At 41.1% G+C, this 24,345-nt stretch overlaps 1 protein-coding gene across 7 annotated transcripts; it reads left to right on the forward strand.

Moving 5' to 3' along the window:
- Positions 1–394: 394 nt before the first annotated feature.
- Positions 395–24,222, forward strand: LOC308384405 (zinc finger protein 516-like). Of its 7 annotated transcripts, XM_080862954.1 has the most exons (7): positions 395–802; positions 8,344–8,384; positions 9,006–9,089; positions 15,539–17,051; positions 17,943–19,226; positions 19,607–19,671; positions 21,098–24,222. In XM_080862954.1, the coding sequence occupies exons 4-7, from the start codon at positions 15,719–15,721 to the stop codon at positions 21,146–21,148; spliced, it is 2,733 nt and encodes a 910-aa protein (XP_080719080.1). In that variant the 5' UTR covers positions 395–802; positions 8,344–8,384; positions 9,006–9,089; positions 15,539–15,718; the 3' UTR covers positions 21,149–24,222. The 7 variants fall into 7 exon arrangements, with proteins under 7 accessions (XP_080719080.1, XP_080719078.1, XP_080719077.1 ...); XM_080862952.1 differs by lacking the exon at positions 9,006–9,089 and having other exon boundaries at positions 395–1,142; XM_080862951.1 differs by lacking the exon at positions 9,006–9,089.
- The last annotated feature ends 123 nt before the right edge of the window (positions 24,223–24,345 follow it).

A 24,345-nucleotide genomic window follows, 5' to 3' on the forward strand; every position in this document is an offset into this window, starting at 1 on the left:
TTTTGAGACGAGGACCCAGGGACAGGGAGACTTGATGAATTTAAGAATTATATGATTTATCTTGCCTGGCTGGGCAGCTCTCTGGGTGCTCAGCACCCCCCAAAGCTCTAATCCTAGAATCGCCTCTGCTTTAAATCATATAACGTGTGAACTAATAAGCCATTAAAATAGGATTTAAAGTTTTTTGCTTATGTGAAAAGTCTATATATTATTTATTTTATTATTATTATTATTATTATTGCAACTATTGTTGCAAAACATCGCAAAACAATAATCCAAACCGTAAACTCCTCGTTTCTACTCAAGGTGGCATTAGTGAAGTGGCGGTGTGGGCACACTTTTACCTCCATTTGGGCCGCAAACACGAGCTCGACCTCACTCAATGTTCCGCACGCGCGCGCACCGGTCACCTCTCAGCAGTCAGGCTCAGCTGCAGTGAATGGAAGCGAGGCGCGCGCACGCAGAGATCACTCGCCCTTGCTTGTTATTAACGTTAATAACGTTATCTCTCGCGTCACTCATGTCCCCGGCGACGACGACGGCCGCCGCAGCAGCCGAGGAGCGGAACGGGAACCGCGGTTCAGGTGCACCGCTGTGATTGAAATACGCGGAAGTTTTGACGCCACCGAGCAGAAAGGAGATGAGCACACCGCTCAAAGGATAGCCCCCCTCCGCCTCCCTCCTCCTCCGCTCCCCTCCCTTCGGTTTGTGGACAAGTGTTTATCCGCTGCGAGGCGAGAGCTCGGTCCGTGATGGGATTCCTTCAGGAGCGACCTGCCGCCTATCGTTAACCCCTCTGGAGGTAAGGAGTGAAGCCAAACGACGGTTAACTAACAAAAGAGACCCGGTGGGGTGTCGGACGGGAGCAGCTTATACGAGAAGTGCTCCGTTTTGAGTTTGTGCTGGCGAAAGTTGACTACAACATCCCCGTCGGTTAGTTGGCAACTAAATATGGATGTCAGTTATTTGTAACGCACTCGGGAGAAGTCGTGTGTCCCGTGAAGCGAGGCTGTTTCCTACATGTAGCGACTTGACACCCCCTCCCTGCCAGCTCCACACATTATCGCTTCTTTAACCATTACCATCATCTCCGGTGCTGTTCGGGCACAGCTGTGAAGGCGGTCGACGCACGCAAACTTGTGGTGAGTAAGTGAGCGCAAACGGGACAGACAACAAGGCTGCCATTGTACCGGATCAGCGGCGGATTAACGGAATTCCTTTTCTCTGCTCTGCACTGTCTGAATGGCCTCCAGCCTCTCTCTCAGCCTGCCCGCCTGCCTTCGTGTCACAGTGGGTCTAACATCTTGATTTCTAACCACTCTCACCCCTTGCACTTGTTAGAAACAGTGAGCTAAAACACCCACCGAGCCTCCACACCACAGAGGCCTCAGTGAAACATGTGGATGGGCCACTTAAACTGTATTGTTATCAGGAGAGGACTGATGAGTAGGGTCCAAAAGTCAAAAAAATGGTGTGTGTTTTGCTTCTTTTGTCTGACCATTAGTACCAAACAAAGCAAAAGAAACAAAAAATAGCGCATAATAATCTATAACAAAATATAATTGAAACTTTTAACCTTTTATAAAGATTGAGGCTGATTTAGCACTCAAACTGGATTTCAGCTGGGCTAAGCAGGAGGAGCGGTCCCAATTTTTGTCAGAAAGGGCTAGGAGGGTGTTGTTTGTCTACCCCTGCCTCAAAAAGCTCTTGTCTTATGACTGATCATGCACAGCATAGCACTGAATGATAAAGATTGTTATGTGGGTGCTTAAAAGTCTTATTTACATCCCACAGAGAGTAATATTGGTTTGTCTTTTATAGTACTCACAGGCAACAAACAAATCCAGGTCTAGATTTTAATTTTAATTTTTTAATATGTTTTACTCCCCCCCTCCCTCTTTGCACTTGCACATCATGCACCATCTCCAGCCCTCCCCTCCTCCCCTAGAGTAACCAGCCAACATGTGGGGAGGTAATCCCAGCTATTAGGGTAATCTCCTCAGCATGGCGATCAATAGGGGAGGGTGTGCGACAACTACCAGACAAGACTAGTGGGGGGGACAAAATTTGTGCTAAAGAAAAAATGATTTAATCATCTAGATTAGGTCAGGAGGCCGGGGGTCTGGACAGAGGCTTGTTGCTGGAAGGGGGAGGGGTGCAGACAGCGCAGGCAGGAGGATGTGAGGGGTCAGGCCATCTCCACTTTGGGCAGCACCCATTGTGATAGTGGGCTGAAAGTAGGGATGCAGTGATTGGGAAATTCTGTGTGGAAATTGTGTTGAAAATAAGACACTGCCCATGCTAATGTTTTTATGTAATAACCTGTTTTGTGGTTGCAAAACAAAGGCAATTGTTATTGTAAGTGAAAATAAGCACAAACACAAGTTTTAAAATGGGTGGTAATAATCATTTCAATTTCCTTTCTTTTTAGTGGGCAGCACTTTAATCTGGGGTGAATGTCAATGACCTCATCAAATGAAAATGAAGCTTCTTAGTCTTTAAATTATTTTTACAAACCTCAGTTTACAATAAAAAAAAAATCCCTGAAACCATTAAACCGTTGTTCCCTGTGAATCCAGCATGAAGCAGTAAATACTCAGCATGTTTTCATGTTTCTGCTTTGTGTCTCAGTGACACCAAAAGAGAAATAAGATGACAACCTCCTCGAATCTACAAAAAAACAAACAACAAACTTCAGTTGTAGTTTTTGTTTGATTGTTTTTTTTTGCATTCAGCGACTGATTGAAGTGGCTGCGTTACCAGTTGGTCGCCCACAGGCTGAGTGTGCAACATCCTCAACCTCTGGGTGGCCACTTTCGATCATAAGGCTATTCCTGGAGACAGGCAACCCGTCTCCAATAATTTGCCGTCTAATTGCCAACACTGATGAGGGAAACTCCCATTCAACACGTGTCTTTGCAATAGGGCACCCGACGCAACTAGTTGTATTCAGGTTATAATTGTAATTTTTCAGATTGATCACAAACTGCCTACCTAACCCAGTCTTTGAAACAGCCATTTCAAAGGCAGTAAAATTCCAAGTTCACTGCACCTGGTCTCAGTACTTTTGGTCGTGCGGCAAACACTTCAACCAGTTTCCTGTAGCGTTGTTAAAAAAAAGTCATATTAACACAAATGGCCAAACATGAGCTGCAGTGCTGCTGTTGATCACAACCTCTGTTATCACTTACTGTTTTCATACAGACACTCTCCGCCCCAAATGTTTTAAGCAATCCAGATCATGCAGTCATGTAACTTTAAACCATCTTTGAAAGATTTCCTCGTCCCTGAGGGAAAAGTGGCTTTAGTCAATTTATTTCTCAGTGTAACATCTATAGTAGGTGTAACAATCTTTCAGTTATGTTTAACATACATGCAAATCACAGTGGAGTTAGTTTTTTCAGAATGAAACAACTAAAAACCCCTAAAAAAGAAAACAAGTTCTGAGTGGGTTAAACACAGGAAACTGAGCTTTACACTTAGACGTAAAAACATCTGCACTGTTCAGTGGGCCAAATGTCTGCAGCGGGTGAATCTGTGGCTAAAAGGCGTACGCGTTCTTGCTGAGTGTGCATCCTCTCTTTTGATGTGATTACCTAACAGCACATCATACAGATGGATCACATGCTGCATTCAGAGCATGTGGTGGTGGTCACATTACCTGGGCCTTATGTAAACAGATGAGAAACATCATCCTACAGAAAATCTTTAGGGACAAGCTTAAGCATTTAAAATTTAAGCAAGTAAATCTACTCAAATTGCTATTTTTTCCTAAACAAAAAAAGAGAATTATAAATGTAAAATATTTAAACATGCTTTTTCTTTTCTTTTCTAAAGTTCAAAGTTTTAACTTTTATAACGTGTTTGCTAATTTTTCGACACCAAATTAATTAATCAGGAAATTTGTCTTCTAATTACAAATGAAAAATATTCATATTTATGTTAAAAAAATTCTGAAAATGTAAATGTAAAACAAATTGAATTTTCTTTAGGAGCTTATTGTGATCAGTTCTTTGGGCAACACTAATTTAGCTACTGCGTCATTTTTTACAAAACCACAAAGCAGCGTTTCTTTATTTTAGCACAATTAAGAATTGAATGGGCGGAGAACATTTATAGTTTTTGATGATTCATATAGGTTCCTCAATAAAGAAAAGAAAGAAGAACATGGCCTTTAAGTCTCCGGTGGAGGAACTGGAGTGCAGACACTGGCAGATGGAAGATGGGAGGGATGAGTAAGGCGTTCACAGATCCCTTCTGTTTGGTCCCATTGAGACCAATGAGACGAGATTGGATGGGTCTGGAGGAATCAGGTTACTATCGGCTCATTCTATTCCAAAGAAGTGGTGGTGTAAAAGATGCAATACCCCTATGGGAAACCTAATCCAGACCCTCCTGCCAGCTGTCTTTTGCTCCAGGGTAAAATCGCTAAGCAGGTATCCCCTTACGCTTTTTCAATCCTTACCTTAATCATCAGGAAACGGGAAATTACACACACATGTCGTTACAAATCATTATCTACTACGTAACTTGAGAATTATGATCTTTTACGCAGATAGAGATCAACATTAGATGTCAGGAAAAAGCAAAACCAAAGCAACTTAAAGTACGTTTGATTAGAAATATCAGCTTTAGCATTTTGTATTTATTTTAGTTAAAATTATGTCAAATTTCTTTCTGATTTGCAGGGGAGTGATTCAGCCTCCTCAGCCTCTGATGCACTTTTTGCATGCAGACATTAATTCTGACTGCAAACCTGTCATAAAAATAATATTTACTGTACAGTTAAAGTGGCTGTGTCCATTATTTGGGCTCAATCTTCATTAGTCTGAGGATCAACTCAAGCTAAAGTTTATCTCCAATTTAAGATGCATAAGATTACAGTGACAGCCTCCTTTTTGATGAACCTATTAGTCAGTCACCAGAAAAATAACTAGAATATGATGATAATCATAAATAGGCTTAACAAAACAATAATACTTTTACATAATTTAAATCAACAAAACATTTTCTAATAAGTGTTCTGATTTACTGCTTCTCTTGGCCTTATTCTGTAGGCTTAATCTCCTTTAATCTGCTGTCATTTCTTTTACTTAGTGGCTTGACTCGCATTTAGGTGACAATGAAATCAGTGTCTTCGAATTTACACCTATGGACAGGAGGCCGAACGATGAGAGGAAGGCCGATAAAGTAAAACCAGAGTGATAGAGACATAAAGGGAGACAGTCGGAGTGAGTTTGAGTTGACCTTGCCATGATAATCTAATCCCTGTCGAGAGTGCTTTTTTTAGAGAGCAAGTTAATGCCAGCAGATTATACTCCAGTGTCTCCCACACTAGCCAATCCGAACCGAAAAGAGAGTGGGTACACAGTGGATCCTCAGGCCTACCATGGAGGATAAATCAACAGTAATAATAACCTATTGAAAATAGCCCTAAAAATGACAACTCTTCATCTTTGCTTTTCTGCTCTTTAGTGGAGCTGCTCAGGTAGTTTCTGATGTCTGCATGAGACCACTGTGTATTTCTGCAGCAGGTAAAACCGCTGCCGTCTTTTCTCTGTCATGCCACGGATGCCCCCTTTTGTGCACAAAGGGGCATCCATGATAAAAGCCACTCATTGAGCAGCTCATCTCATGCAATGAAGAGTAATCCCTGTATATGTTGTGTAACCAAGTGGAGAGTTGCCTAAGAAGGGGGATGGGCACGAATGTGCGCAAGTTTGTCCGTGCTTGTGACTGTTGAGCTCATGGCTGTCTAATCTTTTAGGTACATTAGGCTGGTCGCCCACAGCGCCTTGCGGCCTCACTGTTTTTGTGCAATTAAGTCATTCTAGGAACGCCATAGGCCCTGAATAATAACAGGAGTTGCTTGTGAGCTGTAAAAGGATAATCCAGCTGTGGTGGGATGGAGAGTTGTCTGGAAGGACTGAGCTGTGTACTTTTATCAATGTGTGTTGATCTTGTTTTGCCAGTTTTTTCAAGACTTCACTCTAATGAGGTTGTTCTGTGGTCACTAGGTTATTCTAAGACCTCTACTGCTGCATTCAGGCCACGCTGGCAGGATGGGAAGAAGCATGCCTGTATTACTCTGAGAAAGTCATTGTTAGCTCTGCAGTCACACCACGCAAGTGGAAAAATATCTTGACATTTAACATTTTTATGATGACACATATTTCTTTATATTTTTATAGAAGGTATTTGACTGAAGGATAGAAGGAAGGCTTTTTTTTAAAACACACTGATATTTCTTTTGTTAACTGGACGAGTTTGTATTCAAGGCAATATATCTGATGTCCAGTTGCTGACTTGTATTGTATAGTTGCTACACATGAAGTCATGCTTGCACCTGGAGTTTGTGTTGAGCCCACAAAACCTGTAAGAAATTATCTTAAACTAACCAGAGAAAATAATGGTGAATTGACGAGTCTAAAAGACAGAAGACACCCTGACACAAAACTGACATACACCTGCTTGTTTCATACATCAGAGTACTGCACAACAGCGCCGGTTAGCATGGCTATCATCTGTTTACTTGTTCCCCTTCTCAGAGAGCGAGAGAGAGAGAGAAACGGGTAGTGAACTGGGACCTGCTGTTGAACATTAATAAAATAAATAATACATTTAATCCACTAGTATTTCTGGCATTAACTTGGAAGGGCAGCAATATTTAAATGTCTACTCAACTATTTATTGTTTTTTAACATTGACATTCAAAGTAAAAAATTATTATATCAATTAACCAGAAGCTGGCCCTTTTTGCTTTGAAGAGTAGGTAATCATAAAAGATCGATAAAAGATGGGCGTAGCTGCTGTGACATCACCTGATCTAAAGCCTTGAGCGTTTCTGCTGTCGCTTTCTTGGTTGCAGAAACTAAGATGGCTCGAGAAGGGGCGGGTCTGACTGTGAGACCACATGCTCAATGACTTGTGATTGACAGCTGCGAGTGTGCGAGTGTGTGGTTTCATACTTCCATTTTGAACCATCGTATGATCAAGATCTACAAATTTTGTGAATTTGATTATTCAGTATATCCGACAGTGAATGACTTGAGTGCATAAAAAGGGCAGGAAATTGTCTACAGAGGTCAAGTAAGAAATCCCCTTTCACGTAGATTTCTATGGGATTGAAGGCCATTAATTAAAAGTAAAGTGAGTAAAGTAATTAATCTTTACAGATCATTGAGTTTCAGTTGTGCCTACTATAGATATATCTATGCCAGAAATGTAAATGGTAAATGGTAAATGGCCTGCATTTGTATAGCGCTTTTCTAGTCCATAGGACCCCAAAGCGCTTTACACTACATTCAGTCATCCACCCATTCACACACACATTCACACACTGGCGATGTAGAAGTCAGTAGCAATACCAGTAGAATTACATGATTCCCGATACCCAACTCCTTTATTAAAAAAAACACTTGAACATTACAAAATTACATTATCTGTAAATAAAAGCAGTACAGAACAAGAAATGTTAAGATTTTACTTTGATAACAGGAAATGGACTGAAATGTGAGTAGCTTAACTTTAAAAGGTAAAATTAGTTAAATCATTAGCCATTATAGTTAACTTCACAACAGCAGTTCTTGCTTTTAAAAACAAAATGGTAATATGTATTTCAGGAGAACATGATACTTTGCATATTTAAATGCTGAACTGAAACTCGGTCGCCTTTCATTCTGTGAACTGGTCTAGATGTCGGGCTTTTAGGTTCTTCTCTTAACTATTTTCTTGCTTGTTCTAAAAATCACAGTAGCATCATTGAACATTGGCTTTTGTGAATCAATAATCACTCCCCGATCATCCTCCTTGCAAATGCAAAGTATTTCCATATCTGACTCTTGCTGCCTTTCTTTGCCTTTCTTATCATCGGGTTGGGGTGCAGCTATTGCAGCAGCTGCACGAGTCACCATCTTCCACATGTAGTGTTTGCTATGCTTGTGGGCGTCCTCCTTCTTCTTCAGCATGTAAGAATAGAACATTTTGTAGGTTTAAACCGCCCCACACTTTCAGAATTTTCGTAATGAAAGATGTGATAATTATCAGTTCTGAGGATATCTCTGGTCCACTAGGACTTGATGTGGCAAGCTCGACTTTGCTTTTAATTTGTTGTGAAATATCCCTTGTGCAACACTGTATTTCCTGTAATCCGCTAACAACTGACACAAGATTAATCATACTGTCAGGAATGACTGATGGGCAGAAAGGTTTTTCTTAAATTTATTGTACTGTCCATCTGGATAAGTTAAAGATGGGAACAATATGATAGAAAATATCCTGAATATAGACTCAGACTATATTTGCAGCAAAGATAACGTGTAATATTTTCATTTGTGTTTGCAGTTGGTGGACAGGATTACTGGACACAAAACGGTAGATGCGAGGTGAGGCTTAGCGAGTCACTGTGGCTTTGAACACTAGCATAAGGACAGTCACATGCCATCTCCAGTCAGGGGTATGTTGGCACAGGTTTGTGGATGTGAATATTTGGATGACTTCAGCACATGCACACACACACTTGCACTGTGTGCACATATGCATGCACACAGTCATGGGGTATACACACAGCAATGATTTTTCACATCTCTCACTAGTTTGCAAATACAGAAATGCGCAGACGTCAGCTGTTGTGGACACTTCTTTATTGCAAAAGGAAAAATTGGTATTTGAGGCTTTTTTAGGTGTTTTTAAAGATTAGATGGGAGACTTCCAGTCCACAGCAGCAACCGGGCACACAGTCAGTGCGCAAACATGCAACGCTGTGGATATTTTCATGCGAGTACACACGCACATCGCAGAACGCAGGCTCTCAGCATCAGTGCCCTGACCATAGGGAGTTTGTGCTGAGCTGGTTGGGACGTCAGGATGAATCAGTGTGCGGACAGCTGACTGGACGTGCCTATTCATCAGCCAGAGAAAAGAGAGTGAAAAATGGAGCGAGGGATTCTAAAAGAAATGAGTTAAGCCCCAGAGCAACATGTTTGGCTATCTGCATTACTTTACAGATCCTCCAATGGGCTTTGACTGTTGTATGGGATAAAGGCTGAAGAGGTGGAAAAGATAGCCGAGTACAGGAAGGAGAGGAGGGGGTAAGACAAGGGGAGTTTTCACGATTATTTTTGTTGTGTACACATGCAGTAGTAGGACACTGCAGATGCAAATATTAGCACTCACTAAGCAGATAGGCTGCTTTGACAAAGGCATAAGCTCATACTGTAGAGGCGGCTACCTCCTTTCTGATGGCCTGTTTATTCCCATCTGTTGCCCTCAGCTCTCTGACTTTATCCCCATTGTGTTAACTCATTACATTCGCCTTAACCATAACCCCTTAATTGCCACCTTCCAGTTTCTCTCCCATATCCTCCCCCCTCTTGGAGACAGTGTGCCACATTGCCCGTGCGTTAATCTGATAGCGTCTGCCTACCAAACACCTGCCATGTCCAGAAAAAACCCTCCTAAACTCCTCCAGATTCTGGGTTCAGCACCCATTGTAGCGTGAGCGGATCAGCACACATGATAGCAAGCAGGCAGGCACGCATTTAGACAGATGCAGATGCACATACAGCAGATAATTAGACGAACAACCTCACCTCCTGGAAATCATGCTGGAGTCAGTGTTTTTGCTTTAGCCTTTATGAGTATGTGTACCTATTTTTCCCCCTTGCATTCAAAGAAAGACGAGACAAACAAACGTTGTCTTTTGTCTCGCCTCTTCGCCCATTTGAAGACAGTGATGGGTAGGCCCAGGCCTCCTCGGTTTAACAATAACTCTCTCGACCCCCTAATGAGGGGTGGAGGGCCAGACATGAGGCGATGTGACAGTTCTGGTGCGGCTGACACAATAGCAGGTTTTTCTTTTGACTGCCTGGCTGAGCTAGAGTACCTTCTTTCACTAAAAACAGCCAAACAAATGGTCGTCGTTGCCTGAGGAACATGTTTAGCTACATCAGGCTGCCTCTGCCATGCACTGTTCGTTATGTAGAGCACCACAGCTGCTTGTATGTTTGTCATTTTTTGAGGTCTTGATAAGAAGTCTCTAAAGGAGCTTCTCACATCAAACTCATTTTCCTGGCAGACAAGATCATTTATCTCTAAAATGATGAAAGATTTATCGCTAGATTCCAATTTTCTTTAAGCAATTCTGATTTTTCTCTAAGCTTGACCTGCTGATAGAGACTTTTGTCAATTTGGTGTTTCTTTCTAAGAACTGTCAGCATATACAAGCAAAAACCTGGTTTTCTTCAATGCAGAATATCATATTTTGTAGTAAAATAAGACTGAATAAGGCTGAGAGGGAGCTAGCAGAGTTAAAGATGCACAAATTGCTTTTATAGGCAAAGTTAGAGAGGAAAGGTTGAGATGGTTTGAACTTGGGCATCCCCAAACCTCTCCAATAAACAACAATAAATAATTAAATGAGAATGAGTGGCTTTACAGGCACCTTTACCTGACATGTTTTACCCCACCAGCCAAAGCAGGTGCAGCAGATGTATATACAACAAAACAAATATCAGGTACATCATTTCCCAGTGTCTTTATAACTTCACCAGATGACACAAAAGGGCAGATGTCCTGTTTTTTTACCCATCTCCATAATTTTCCTGGTAACTACTTTGATTCTTGCTTTGGTGAACTTGATGACTATGATGAAATATATTCGCCTACATGTGCATTATGGAAAAAAACACTGAAGTTGTTCTAAAGTTTATGAGGTCAATTCATAGAACAACAAACTTATTTTTTCCCCCCAGTGTTTCCCTGGAAGTGATCATGTTTTGTTTTGGTTTTTTTTAAAAAAAGGGGAGAATCTTGTATCTCACGAGTTGGTCGTTCAGATAAAAAAGAAAAAAACAGTTCCCTATATGAGTAGAAAAAGAAACATGTTGCGAACATGAGCAGCTGACCTGTTCAAGATGAGTCTCAAAGCATATATTGGACAGGCTGTTCTAGAGCTGGGCGATATATCGAGTTTTTAAAAAATATCGATATATTTTTATACGAGATATAAGATGTGACAATATCCTTTATATCGATATAGTCTATGTTACGTTATAATTATACTTGTGGAGCCGCAAGTTTGCCTCTCTTTCGTCCACTTTTGTCTTTACGCAACATTACTCGGCCTCGCCTCTCCTTCACTCAACACAACTCCCCCTCCTCCCCCATCGCTTCACCTGCAGGAAGCAACAAGATGGACACGGCAAATCTGCGTTAACGAGTTACTGCGCATCGCCCCGTGTGTGGGGCTGGACCGCGTCAACGTGTTAGCTAGCTAACCACGCTAACGAGCTAACCACGCTAACGCCATGCAGCCCAGAGGTGCTGCACGGCCTAAAACCCTTTCATTCTCTCAAAAGTTGACAGCGCGCCTTTTGTATGAATTCTGGTTGTGCTTGATGGCCGCGAACCGATTTTATGTGGTACACGGCGCTCAGCAATCTGTCAAAATGTTTTAGTACGACTTTGGTAAGCTACGGAGCTGCACCGCTTGATGGATTGTCGGAGCATTACGGCTGAGCCTCGCGGAGTGATACGTACTGTGCTTCAGCGTAATATTACCGTATTGTGTGTGTATAAGGACCATAAATGGCACCTGTTAAGAGACGTGGTTACGAAGCGGATTTCAAACTCCAGGCTGTCAGTCACACAGGAGAAGTTGGGAACAGAGCAGCTGTGAAATCTGTCTATGTTATTATGCTCAGCGTCTTTTAGTTTACATTCTGACTGCACAATTGTGAGCTTTTTGTTATGCATAAAAACAACATTGTTTTCTTTTATTTATGGAGCATTATTATTTAATAAATGCTCATAATTTATTTTTGAGTAAATTTTATGTACATCTGCTCTATGTTAATAAAAGTGCCTGTGTGACATCTGGGACACAGCTTTGACTAAGAACTCTCTTTTTGTTCTTACTTTATGGCTTTAAAAAAAAATATCGAGATATATATCTTATATCGCCATCCAGCTAAAAAATATCGAGATATGAAATTTGGGTCATATCGCCCAGCCCTAGGCTGTTCCAAAAAAATGTGCTGCAAACATAAAAAGTTCAATTTTATGGTTATTTTATGTATTATATGATAATATTTAGCTAATGTGTTAAATTAACCCTTTTAAATACCATTTCCTATAACTTCACGGTCACCAACATTTCTATCTGCTACTGAATCTTGTTTGATTCACCACTAAATATATGATTATGAATCAGCATCGCAGGCCATGCAAAAATGACCCAGTATGTGCTGATTAGCCTTGTGTTCGTGTTGCCAAAGTTTTTTGGAGTTTTGATAAAACATTACTGTCCGAGGCAAGCTATTTTAAGATAAAAAAAAAAAAAAATCATCATCCTTGAAAAAAAAAAAAAAAAAAAGCCAAAAATATAGGTATAAACCAGGTCAGGGATCTGGACAAATGCTACATCACTATACCTGCAGTCTCAACAATGATTTGTGTGTAAAACCTTAAAGATTTAGATTATTTTGATACTAAAAGTTACAAATATACATTCTTACCTTTTTACTTACAATCTTGCATCAGCACTCAGCCCAGAATCCGTGCTCTGTATGTGCGAGTAAGTGAGTTTCTAAAATGAAGTTTGTTGATAATGGATTATTGATCGTGAATTAGAGTGGATGGCCCCTGGGGGCTCATCCTGGCCGGCCAGGAATGAATACATCTCTTCATGCTTCACCTCACACACTCAATTTCGGCATAAGCAACCAAAGGTCTGACAGACACATGCATGTTGAGACACTGACCCGTGGTCTAATAGGTACAGACAGCCGTCGTTCATCCAGTAAAGGACAAAGGTTATTCCAAAATCTCCGTGATGCAAATTGCCTCAGTGAGCTCTCACCCTCTCTTAGCACAGAGTAAAACAACCTTAATGTGAATCAACAACTGCTTGATCTTAAACAGTTTTTAAACCAAAATATTATTCAGTTATTCAGTCATCAGTTTATTCTAGTGATGGGACGTTCTGTATCGAGGCTTCGGAGCGTGTGTCGAGTAATGAGGGGGCGTTTCCGCGAAGCGCGTATCGAGGCTTGCTTCATTTATGGGAGGAGCTGAAAATGATGACGTCCGAAGCCTCGCTGCCCGGCTGTACCACGTGACTGGTTCATGAAGCGGTTCGAATTTTTTCCGCGAGCTATGAGAGCGATATAAACCCCTCAGACTTCATTCAAAATGTGGGTGTTTGATGAAGAGTTGCGGTTAGTGAGAGTTTGGAGACAGTTTGGAGGTTTATGAGAGTGAGGAGAGAAAGTCAGGAGAGAATGGAGCCAGCTAAGAAGAGGAGGATGTCCTCCCCTGTGTGGGAACATTTTGATCTTATTCCTCCCAACAAGGTATGTGAATTTCCACAGAAGATGGATTTTCATAATACTGATGGTGCAATAAAACCTATGTTAGGCTGTCTGTACTTTTGTACAAGGTGAGGTGTTTGCTATGTGCCAGGGAGCTGGGATATAACAACAACACCTCATCCATGCTTAGGCACTACAGAGCTATGCATGAGAATAAGGGGAACACCGATTGTGGAGCAAGACCAGGTGAGCCATCAAATGCCATGATACTATAGCATGCTGTAATGTTACTAAATGATATAACAATATCATACAATGCAATAAGTGACGTGTGTGATATTTAAATTTGTGCTTTGTTTTTATTGTCTTTCCATACTGCCAGCATAAATATACACAGTATACTGCATCACTACAATATAGATGTTTTACACACTCCTTTTGTTGTTGACATTTACAGGCTGTGTGCAAAATGCCACACTCTTCAAATTCATACCAGCTATTATTTTTACGTCCAGTAGGTGTCCTGCTAGAGCAAATGAAGCTTCATGAAGCTTCGCGTTGGGGTGAACCAATTGGATGAAAAGCTTCAGTGCTTCATGGGGCTTCATCTGCCCATCACTAGTTTATTCTATTTAAAGATATGAAATTAAACCAGGGGTGTCTACTCTCACTGCAGTGCTTTTTTACATGTTGCAAATCTCTTGTTGGTATAGATTGTTATACAATCTGGTGTCACAGTCTGGCAAGGGCAGACTGTATGAATTGAAAAAGGACCCAAAATGCAGACTCCAAGGAACAGGGAACAAAACTTGAATGTTAACAAAAAGCGAGCCGTTTAATATGGCTGGAAAAAAAGGTACAAACAAAGGGCAAGGCAAACTGAAGCAAAATTAACACAAACCTAAACTGGGAAAAACTAAAGCACAAGGAGCCACAGGGAAAAATCACACAGCTATGATGGAGGACGCAACACTGACAAAGAGAAACATGGGGCTTAAATACACTGAGGGATAACGAGGGGGAATGAGCCACAGGAGGAGAGCACAGCTGAGAGTAATTAAGCAGGACGAGGCAAGGGAAGCAAAACTAGAAACATTAACATAGAACAGACTGTGAAAGTAAAACAGGAAACACACTGACGGAACTCAAGACATGTGGACTTAACAGACTGGGGGAGACAGAACATAGGGATCTGAAACATGGAACAGAAAGGCACAGTAGATCAACATGAACATAACAACGCCACAGGGGAAGAGTAAAACTGAACACGATGAACACAGAAACACCAGACCTCTTCACAATAAAACAGGAAACATAATGAGACGTAGACATGACAACCCAAACTTCACAATGTAAGACACAGACATGAAACACATGAAAAGCAGGGGAGATTTACCATAGTTGGAAACACGAGGGGGAAATAATAAGAACTAGAAACACTTAAGCATGATAACAAATGAACTTAGGAACCTGAAGGGCTTACATAAACTAAAACATCAAAATGAACTAAAACTCAAAACACTGGGTCATAAGACCCAGGATCGTGACATCTGGTTTATAAGATAGTGAGTCACAAATGCTGTGGCCACTGTCACATTCACTTTTAAGCTTTAATAGTTTTTCTGTGTGGCTTCTCAGTTCTGAAGAATTAAAGTTTTCCTTTTTTTCTTTTTGGACATCAGCTGCTTTTTCACTCATTTTCAGTCCTTGTACCTGACCATGTTTATTCATCTGTTAGGCCACTTAACACTGAGCTCACATAAAAACCAATGTTGTGTCAACTTGGACAAAAAAGCAACTATTGCATTAAATTGTATCTTTAGACACTTTGTTACCAGCAGCCTGTCATGGAATCATATGAAGTGTTCCTACTTCTTTAGTTGAATTTATGAAAAAAATACATAAAACGCTATTTTTGCACCATTTTGGTGATTTTGGAACGGCTATTACCCGAAAACCTGGCATGTCTCAGCATGCTGTGCAGTGCAGACCTCGAAAACTATCTACAGCAGAAGAATACTAAAGAATTAAGGTGGTCATACCAAGGATTAACTTTCAAGCTCGTTGTCTTTGTGCAATCTCTGTTTTTTCCTTAAATACTGTATTTTCATTTATGTTTTCATATTATTTTAAAGCCATTTGGACAGACTTTTTTTAACTGGCTTTTTTCTGAATTTTGGTAGTTAATTTAATTATCATGGGACTCATTTCAGTTTCTTTTTTTCCAGGTATCATAAAAACAGCATGCCATTTGATGAAGGAACTTCTCTTCAGAGATCGGGATTGGATACTAAAGCTGTGATGTTTGGCAAGTTTTTGTTACCTGTGCTGAGAACTCAATAAGTTTTGGAAGAATAACTTTTCTAGAGTTTCAAAGAGGATTTATTAAACAGCTGTGGTGATTCTTGATGACCGGTGGTCTTGGAAAAGTGATGGAGACAGAAGAAAGGGAGGATGTTTCACAAAAACACACAGCTAAAGTGGAGGCAGAGGATGAGGTAACCCCATGCCACACCTGCGGGGTGTGTGGTCGCAGTTTTCCACTTCTAAGCTCTCTATCTCAGCACATGAGAAGACACACTCGGGAGAAGCCTTACAAGTGTCCCTACTGTGAGCACAGGACAGCTCAGAAGGGCAGCCTAAAGGCCCATATTAGAAGCCATAAATTGGGCCTTTTGAGCCAAAACCTCAGTGACAGGGAGGGGGATGGAGATGAAGGGCAAAAAGAGGATGCTGATATAACTGACCCTCCTGAGCTCAGCAGCCCACCTGATAAAGCTCATAACATTAATGGAAAGGTCAAGAAGAAAACAACCAAGAAAAAGGTTAAAGATGGTGTCGAGGTTAGCGATGGAGGTGATGACGGACCTTTTTCCTGCACCATTTGTGGCCAGGTTTTCCCTCAGGTATTACTCCTCAAGTCCCACATGAAAAGGCACCGTGGCTCTCAGGATCACGGTTGCCGGATATGTGGACGACGCTTTCGCCAAGCGTGGTTCCTCCAAAGTCACATGCGCATTCATCGAGTGAAAGCCCAGCTAAGGGGCAGCAAAAGCAACGAACCGCCTGCCACCATCAACGGGGTTCCTCAGGACCCAGCATTACTGACGAATGAAGAGTGCCTCTATGAGCTCTGTGCAGGCTGCGGTAACTTCTTCAATGACCGCAGGACACTGCAGATACATGAAAAGTTGCATAAACTGAACCACACCCGCACTCAGATGCAGAATCCAACACAAGGAAATGTGGAGTCCTCCGAGGTGCAAGATGCTAAGAGGCAGTTTTTGGAAAGCCTGAACCTCATTTCTGCTGGACCCAGGGAAAGCCCTGCAGAAGTGAAGCCGGGCAGTCGAATTCCTGAGCTGGATCCAATTTGTAGTTACCAGTCATGGCAGTTAGCTACAAGAGGACGGCTAGTGGAGGCTACAGAAAAATGTCTGGGATGGGAGGAGAGATTAGCTGATGCGGAAGTGGCATATGACATAGAAAAAGGCGAGTACGTCCCCTTGAAGCAAGAGAAGAAGAGAAAGCCAAATGACACAGCCGGCTCCAATCTTAAGAAGAGGAAGGGTGATGCAGGCCTTGATCACAAAGGTGGTGACAAAAAGATTAGCCAGAAGGACTCTATTCTGCTGAATGGACTTGGTCAAGCATTTTATGAAGCACTACAGACTAAAAACGTTAAAGATGTTCACTCCTCATCTAAACAGACGAAGAACATCAAGAGCCTAGACCAGGAAGGTGAGCCGAATACACCACAACACACCATAATACATTATCCACGACAGAGCTTAGACAAGAGTTTATATTCGTTGATCAGACTTAGAACAGTTTTGTACTTTTACCATTTATAAGCATCAAAGCATCAATTAAGGGCTGTATTTTATACAAATTGATTTCTGAAAGGTAAATGAAACTACAACTCTAGTACAAAAATGAGTTAAATTGGCAATATATTGTGTAAAGGAGAGATCACTAGCGAATTTCTAAATGGATTACAGCAGCAGTAATTGCCCTTTTTTACACAAGAATGTCTGTAAACATACAAACGCAGTAAGGTTACCTTACCTAATATTTTTAAGGGACTCTTAATATATAAATCTCAGCATTAATAATTGTTTTATTGTCTTAACAAATCTTTAAAAAACTGTTTTGGTTGGATTTGTAGATTCAGATTTAGATTTATTAATTGTGTGTCAGGGGTGGGACAAAATATCAATATGGAAAATTTTATGTAACAGCTTCTATTTGTGTACAATATCTTTAGACTAATGACAAATTTCTTTATTACTATTAAAACGTGCTGATGCTATGTTCTACCAGTCTGACTTACCACAATGACTGTCAATACTCATCATGGCAGCACCAGTAATCATGAAATAAAGCTAATAGGGCCAATATTAGCTGTTTGCTAATATTTTGGCATCTGCATTTATAATGACCAATAAATAAACACAATTTACATTTAATAATAGCACAATACATAATTCTATCTTTTTGTCTAATTAGGGGTGTTTTTTCCTTCCTTAGCTAGATGTGTGATCCTTCTGTCTTTATTATACAGTCTTTTTGTATATGTAAAAAAAACTGACCTCATTTGTTATGAATGTCCCCTTCTGTTTTTACCTGCAGATAAAAAGAAATATTTCTGCGAGCACTGTGATTTCCACACTGTTGACACCGCGCTACTCAGGTCTCACCTGCACACGCAGCACCAGGACTTCCTGAGTTCCTACAGCAAACAGAGCACCAATTTGGACATAAGCAGAAGTGGTTCCAAAGCCTCAAGATACATGGACTACCTCAGAAGCAGGAGCATCCTGCTCAGTCAGCCATATTGGAATCCATATTCATGTTCTCCAAGCCAGGAGTTAGTAGAGTCAAACATTAAAATGGAAAAGACAAATGGCTCAGAGGTGAAAGAGCAGGGACATGCTACTGGCGATGCTAGCAGCCTCCTCAATCTTTCTTCTTTACCCATAACTGATGTTAGTTTTTCAGTAAAAACACAGGGCCTGGTGAGACATCAGTGCCCATACTGCTCCCACACCACCAACTACCCAGAAGTACTGTGGATCCATCAGCGTGTTGCCCACAGGGTGGATGGCAGCAGTACCATGGCACCCAAGTGGGCACCTAGCATTAATAGTCTCAAGAGTTTAAAGGCAGGTGCTTCTCAGTGGAGACGCACAGGGCCGCCACCCTTCCTCGAAGGCAAGGACTGTCCAGCTTTGCCTACTCCAAGAACGCAGCGCACACAGCCTCCCGGGGTCACAAACCATGGCAGCAGCAGCAATAAGCAGTCGTCCCACAAGAATCAATCAAGCACCCTGAAGTCCAAGCATCAGTCAAAGGACTCACGACCTTCAGATGCGACACAGTCTAGTGGCAAGGTTGGACTCCAAAATCAAAAGAAGGAGCATAACCGAACAGTGGGGGGTGGATCTAAAGGCTCCAGCACCCAAGCTACTTCATCAAACAGCATTGTGAACAGCATTGTGAACAGCAAGAGTCTCCAGAGCTTGCAGCCTACCAGCAGCCCAAAACAAAGAGGCAACAGAGCCACTGTGGAGGGGAACTTCCCACAGGAGGGTTTGGGTTTTATGCTGGCAAGAAATCGCAGTGGGAATTCTTCTTCTTCCTCTAACACAGATAAGCTCCACTCTCGCAGGCATTCAAGTGACTTTTCTTCAGGTCCCAAAGGTTCTGATCTCTGGGCTGCCATGAATATGTGGGGGCTACACGGAAGCAAAGCATATTTAGATACACTCCGAATATCTCAGGGAAAGAGTGAATCAACAGGAGAAACGCCAACGGACATCGATATTTTAAGTATCCTGAAAAACTACAGTCCACATGATCTGGCAGCTCTCTATCAGCACTGGGGCTTTGTTGATCCCAGGCTTGTTTCACAGGGTAAGGAGGAAGCTTTGCTTTCTGCTTTATTTGCTGTAAATGATCAAAGAACTGAGTACTGTTTAGATCAGGGGTGGGGAGCTCCAGGCCTCAAGGGCCGGTGTCCTGCAGGTTTTAGATGTGTCCTTGATCCAACAGAGATAATTTAAATGGTTAAATTACCTCCTCAGTATGTCTTCATGTTCTCCAGAGGCCTGGTAATGAACTAATGATATCTAAAACCTGCAGGACACTGGCCCTTGAGGCCTGGAGTTCCCCCACCCCTGGTTTAGATGGAGGCCTAACGTTTTAGGAAATAGGATTTCTATTATAAAAATCTACTGCTTTCAGAATGAGAAACAGATGTTTCAATGCTCTTTCACTACTTTCTACTTTCACAGCAACGATGCAGTTAAATGGAAACTTTGGAAATGAAGTCCATTCCTCGTCTGAAGCTTCCAAACAGGTATGTTTTTGATTTTACTGATAATTTCTAGATTTGTATTTCAGGCAAAAAGAATTGTGAATTAAAATAATCTTTGCATCTTTCATTTTAAAATCTTTAAGACTTTTCGAATCATTGATGATCATAATCGGTTATACAACTAGGTTGGTGGATATATACTTATAAAGTATATAAATATGGTTTAAAAATGGAAAAAATAGCATTTTGTGCTCCAAACCAATTATATCTGAAAACATAAGCCTACCTTTACATCATTATTGATTAACTTTGTGTTTATGTTTTTAAAATCCTGTCAGTTATCTGGTGCAGGGCAGTGTTTCTCTTTATATTTGTATCACAGTTCAAAGCTTAACTACAGTTTCATCTTAAAGGTAACTCAAGCCAGTTAACCGTAGATCAGTTATCTCACTTTCCAGAGTGAAGTACAGCATAAAGTCCCTGCTCACCCCGTGTACAGTATGTCTTTACCAACTGCGTGTTCCTGCTCTGTGTCTGTACTTCGTCTGTGTCTGAGCACAGTCTGTCATTTCTGCGCACACGTGCGTCTGCGTATTGTCTTGTATCTACGTGCGTGGCTGTCAGCTCCCACAACCTGGCTGTCTCTTCCTTCTCGTTTCCGTAACAGAAGCTGACAGGGATGAGGCAAACAAATAATAAAAAAACATTGTTGTCCCCCTCAGGGTAAAATTCGCACAGCATCTCCATATGGTGTGTCATCAGCCTGTCAGTCAGGCCTACCCTGATGCTACCTACAACTGTTCTTGCTTTCTCCTATTCCCCCTAGAGTAATGTGTGGGCAACTTTTTGAACACGAGTGATGGGCACTGTCTGTCTTCAGGGTTGAGGATTTCTAAGCCAGACAACAGTTGTATGTGAGGTGTAAAACAATACTGGAGAAACATGACTTTGTGAAAGATTTTTAAAAATTTCTATTTCTCCATATCTTATACAGCGTTTGTGCATCGCTCATTTCCATCTTTGTGAGGACACTCATAGACCTTTGTCTTAACTAAAGGGCTAAAGCCGACCCACCGGTTCTCAAACTGTGGGTAAAGCTACTGCAGGGGTGAGGGGTGTGGGCAGAATTTAATGAAAATGAAGTTGAGATAATGAATGATTTATTGCAGGGACTATGGACTGGTTCCTATATAAAGCTTTTCTACTCTACCTGAGCATTTAAAGTGCTTTATACAACTTGCTTCATTCATTCAGGCACTTTTTTCCATGCTTAAGTGCTTTTTTACTAACATTCACACACATTCATACTCCATTGGAGGCATCAGAGTAACTTGGACCAGTCGCACCACCAACCTTCTGATCAGTAGTTGACCTGCTCTACCTCCTGAGCTACAGCCACCCTCAAAAACAAACCAGTTGAAAACCTGTGCCAGTGCTAACTAGTGTTACTCACACTTGTCTTCTGCAGATGAACAGCCACTCCACTTCATCCTCAGGGTCTCTGCATAAAGGAACGTAACGAAACATTGTGCTTCTCTTGGCTGCAAAGTTCTAACTGCTGAAAAAAGAGAGGCCTGCTGTTCTTCAAAGGAACTAGCCATAACTCCTGGAGAGCACAGAGGCTCTGGAATCTGCACAATATATGCAAAGCAATGCGGTGGACTTGTTTGATTTTGTATTATGACTGTTTGATTTGAAGTGTTAAGCATGTTACGAGTGTAGATATGATAGTTAAATAAACACATATGATGTGTTTTTGATTATTTTATTTGGTGAAAATGAGGCAAATGTTCAGGATTATTGTACAAAACAACAGGAAAGCATTGTAGAAGTACCACAGCCAGGTGGAAATTAAATGTAGAGCCACAACTATGTGGCTAAACAGATGTTCTCTTGGCTTTAGGCCCAGATATCTGCTTGTTTTTGGTTACAAAAAGTAGATCCTTGCAGAGCAATACAACATACCAAATCTTACAACTCATAATTCCACTAAAACAGCTGTGATGCAAATACATGTTTTTAACTGCTGTATATCAGTGTCGAGTTTAAGTTTGTTGTTTTGTTTCATGTACAAATGTCTTCTTTTTAAGTTTTTAATTTTCTTGGTTGAGTATGTGATTTTTGTTGCAGATAACATGGTGTCACTTGTGTTTTCAGCCCACAATTTAAATAATAATAATAATAATAATAATAATAATAATAATAATAATAATTTAAAAACCGCAAACAGCTTTTGAGTCAACGTTTTGAGTTTGCCAGTTTTCATTTGGTCAAAAGTTATTTGTCACTATGCACCATCTCAAGAGTAGTCTGGGCAAATTCAAAGGACTCTCCTTTAAAATGCAAGTGTTGACCCAAGGCCTTAGTCACACAGGCCTAGAGACCCCTTTGCAAACCCCTGGCAGACTTTTGGTACCCTAACAGCTGGTGAGTCGTTCCTGGAGGTTGCTGAGTGAGATGTGTCGCGAGGAGGGTGCTGCACCAAAAATCTTCTTGTCATTGCTTTGGTCATTAGCATATTAATGCTATCACTCATTGTTTACACTGGAAATGTTGATTTGTATGCTAGCACTTGTCAACTTGTCACTTTAACCAAGACATTTCAGAAGGCACAACTCTTACTTTAAAGGTAAATGTTCTACATTGTCCAGTTTGCACTTTTTCCACTTCTCTTTTTTAAATATTTTTTGGCCTTTTTACAGCTTTCTTTGAAAGGGTACAGTGAAGAATGACAGGAAAGCAGAGGAGCGAGAGCAGGGAAGGCACAGGCCACAGGTCAGATGCAAACCCAGGCTGGCTGCTCTCAGCCATGCGGCATATGGGCACCTCACTACTCCCACTTTTCATTGTTTGACTGACACTCGACACAAGTAGTTGGCGACTGTTTGCAACATCTTCTGTATAAACTGCAGGGGATCACAGCAATCGAGAGACCAAAGCAATAACAAGGTTTTTGTTGCGGCACCTTTTTGATGACCAATATCAACAAGCAGCCACCCGCCTGGTGATGTGGACGCCAGTAAATGCGATACCTCGAGAATGAGGAGACGTAGGAGCTTCAAATTAATAACACACAGGTGTCTCTACTAAAAATCTCTGACAGGGTTAATCACTGCCTGGTCTTTAAGGCTCTGCTATTTTAATATATATGATTTTTTTTTTCAGTGTTCAAAACTTTATATTTTGAACCCTACCCAAACCTTTTCTCCAGTTTTACACATTCCTCATGTAGTTTCACCAGTCCAGTCCACTTAAAATCAAAGTGGGCTGTATGTGGCCCACAGTGTAAAAAGACTTTGACATCCCTGCTCTAAGGTTTTAGCAGATGTTTTCACAGAACAACAAGCAACCCATTTTTCCCTAGCAACTGATGGTTGAAAGGTGGTTGCCAAACGGTCGCTATCCCTGTGTGACCAGGGCCTAAGACAGAAATAGTGCTTTTTTTTTCCTGTCAGTTTGGAATCAGTATTTCTCCTAAGGTCAGATATGTAATTCAGTTGCTTCAGGCACAGCAATGCCATCGAGTCCTCTAGCTCTGCTTCAGGTTAACAAACTGCTCCGTTGTAGTTTACAGTAACTTCAGCAGACCAGTGAAACAGCACAACCAGAAACGGTGCCCTAGTGTTTATCTTGTATTTTGTTAATGAAAAGTCGTTGGCCATTTTCCAAACTTTAGGTCCAGGATTGATGTGAAAAATGAGCACTCGCGCTCGTCATTGAAGCCAGTCTTCAAAAAGGGTCTCAGAACAACCAGTGAACAATGAAAAGTGCTGCCATGTTTTTATTTTTATTTTAAATCCAAGTTTAAAATTTAAATGCAACAATTTGCTCTTATGTTTTCAATTAGAGCGCAGACATCTGCACTTCTTTTGGCATTATTCTAGTGATGTAGCCATTTAATGCTGTGATTTATTTCTTTTAGAAGTAGAACTTTTAGCAATGAGCATTTCTACTGATCCAAAACTCACCTCAGTCTCCAGTTGTTTTCATGTGTTTCATTGTTTGCAGATTTTAGTATGTTTACATTTCAATTCCTCCTTCTCAGTGTATTCATATCCCATAGAGACGTAGTCTATGCATTTAACTAAAAGCCATCAACTTATGGATTCTTGGGCGATCTTAAGAATCCATAATTATGAAAGCACTGACTGTGTGGAGAGATTTTTCTTCTTTTTGATAATATTGTAAATGATAGTTTTATTTAATGGTCTTTGTTTGTTTGCTTCAACAATTAAAAGTATTTGATATTTGTAGTAGCAGAACATGTTAAAAACATGTTGAATTTTCGTCACCTTTGAGGTCAGGGTCAGCGGGGTGTGATGCTCCCACAGCAGGTATCACTGAGCCTGTGTTTTGCAACGACCCTGTAACTGTAACTCCTGTTTGGCATAAAGAGGCAGGAAGCACTGAGAGAGGGATATTTACGCAAGTCTGAACTCTTATGCAAACCTCCAGCTTACAGTTGAGCTCTCGCTGGGTTCATTTTTGTGACTATGTAAACATGTTTCATAGTTATTATGTTGGTTCAGAATTTATATTTTCGACAGATCAACAATTTTTGTCTGACTGTAAAATTCAAATAAAGTTGGTTGATGCCGATCTGCGATGGCGTTGGATTTTTTTTCTCCATCACACATCATCTTCATTCAGAAGCCTCATGTCACTGTGTCACGTTCCTTCTCAGCAGTTTAACAGACTCAGCTCTCTTCTTCTAGT

Source organism: Rhamphochromis sp. 'chilingali', assembly GCF_963969265.1.
Source record: "Rhamphochromis sp. 'chilingali' genome assembly, chromosome: 17".
Classification (NCBI taxonomy): domain Eukaryota; kingdom Metazoa; phylum Chordata; class Actinopteri; order Cichliformes; family Cichlidae; genus Rhamphochromis; species Rhamphochromis sp. 'chilingali'.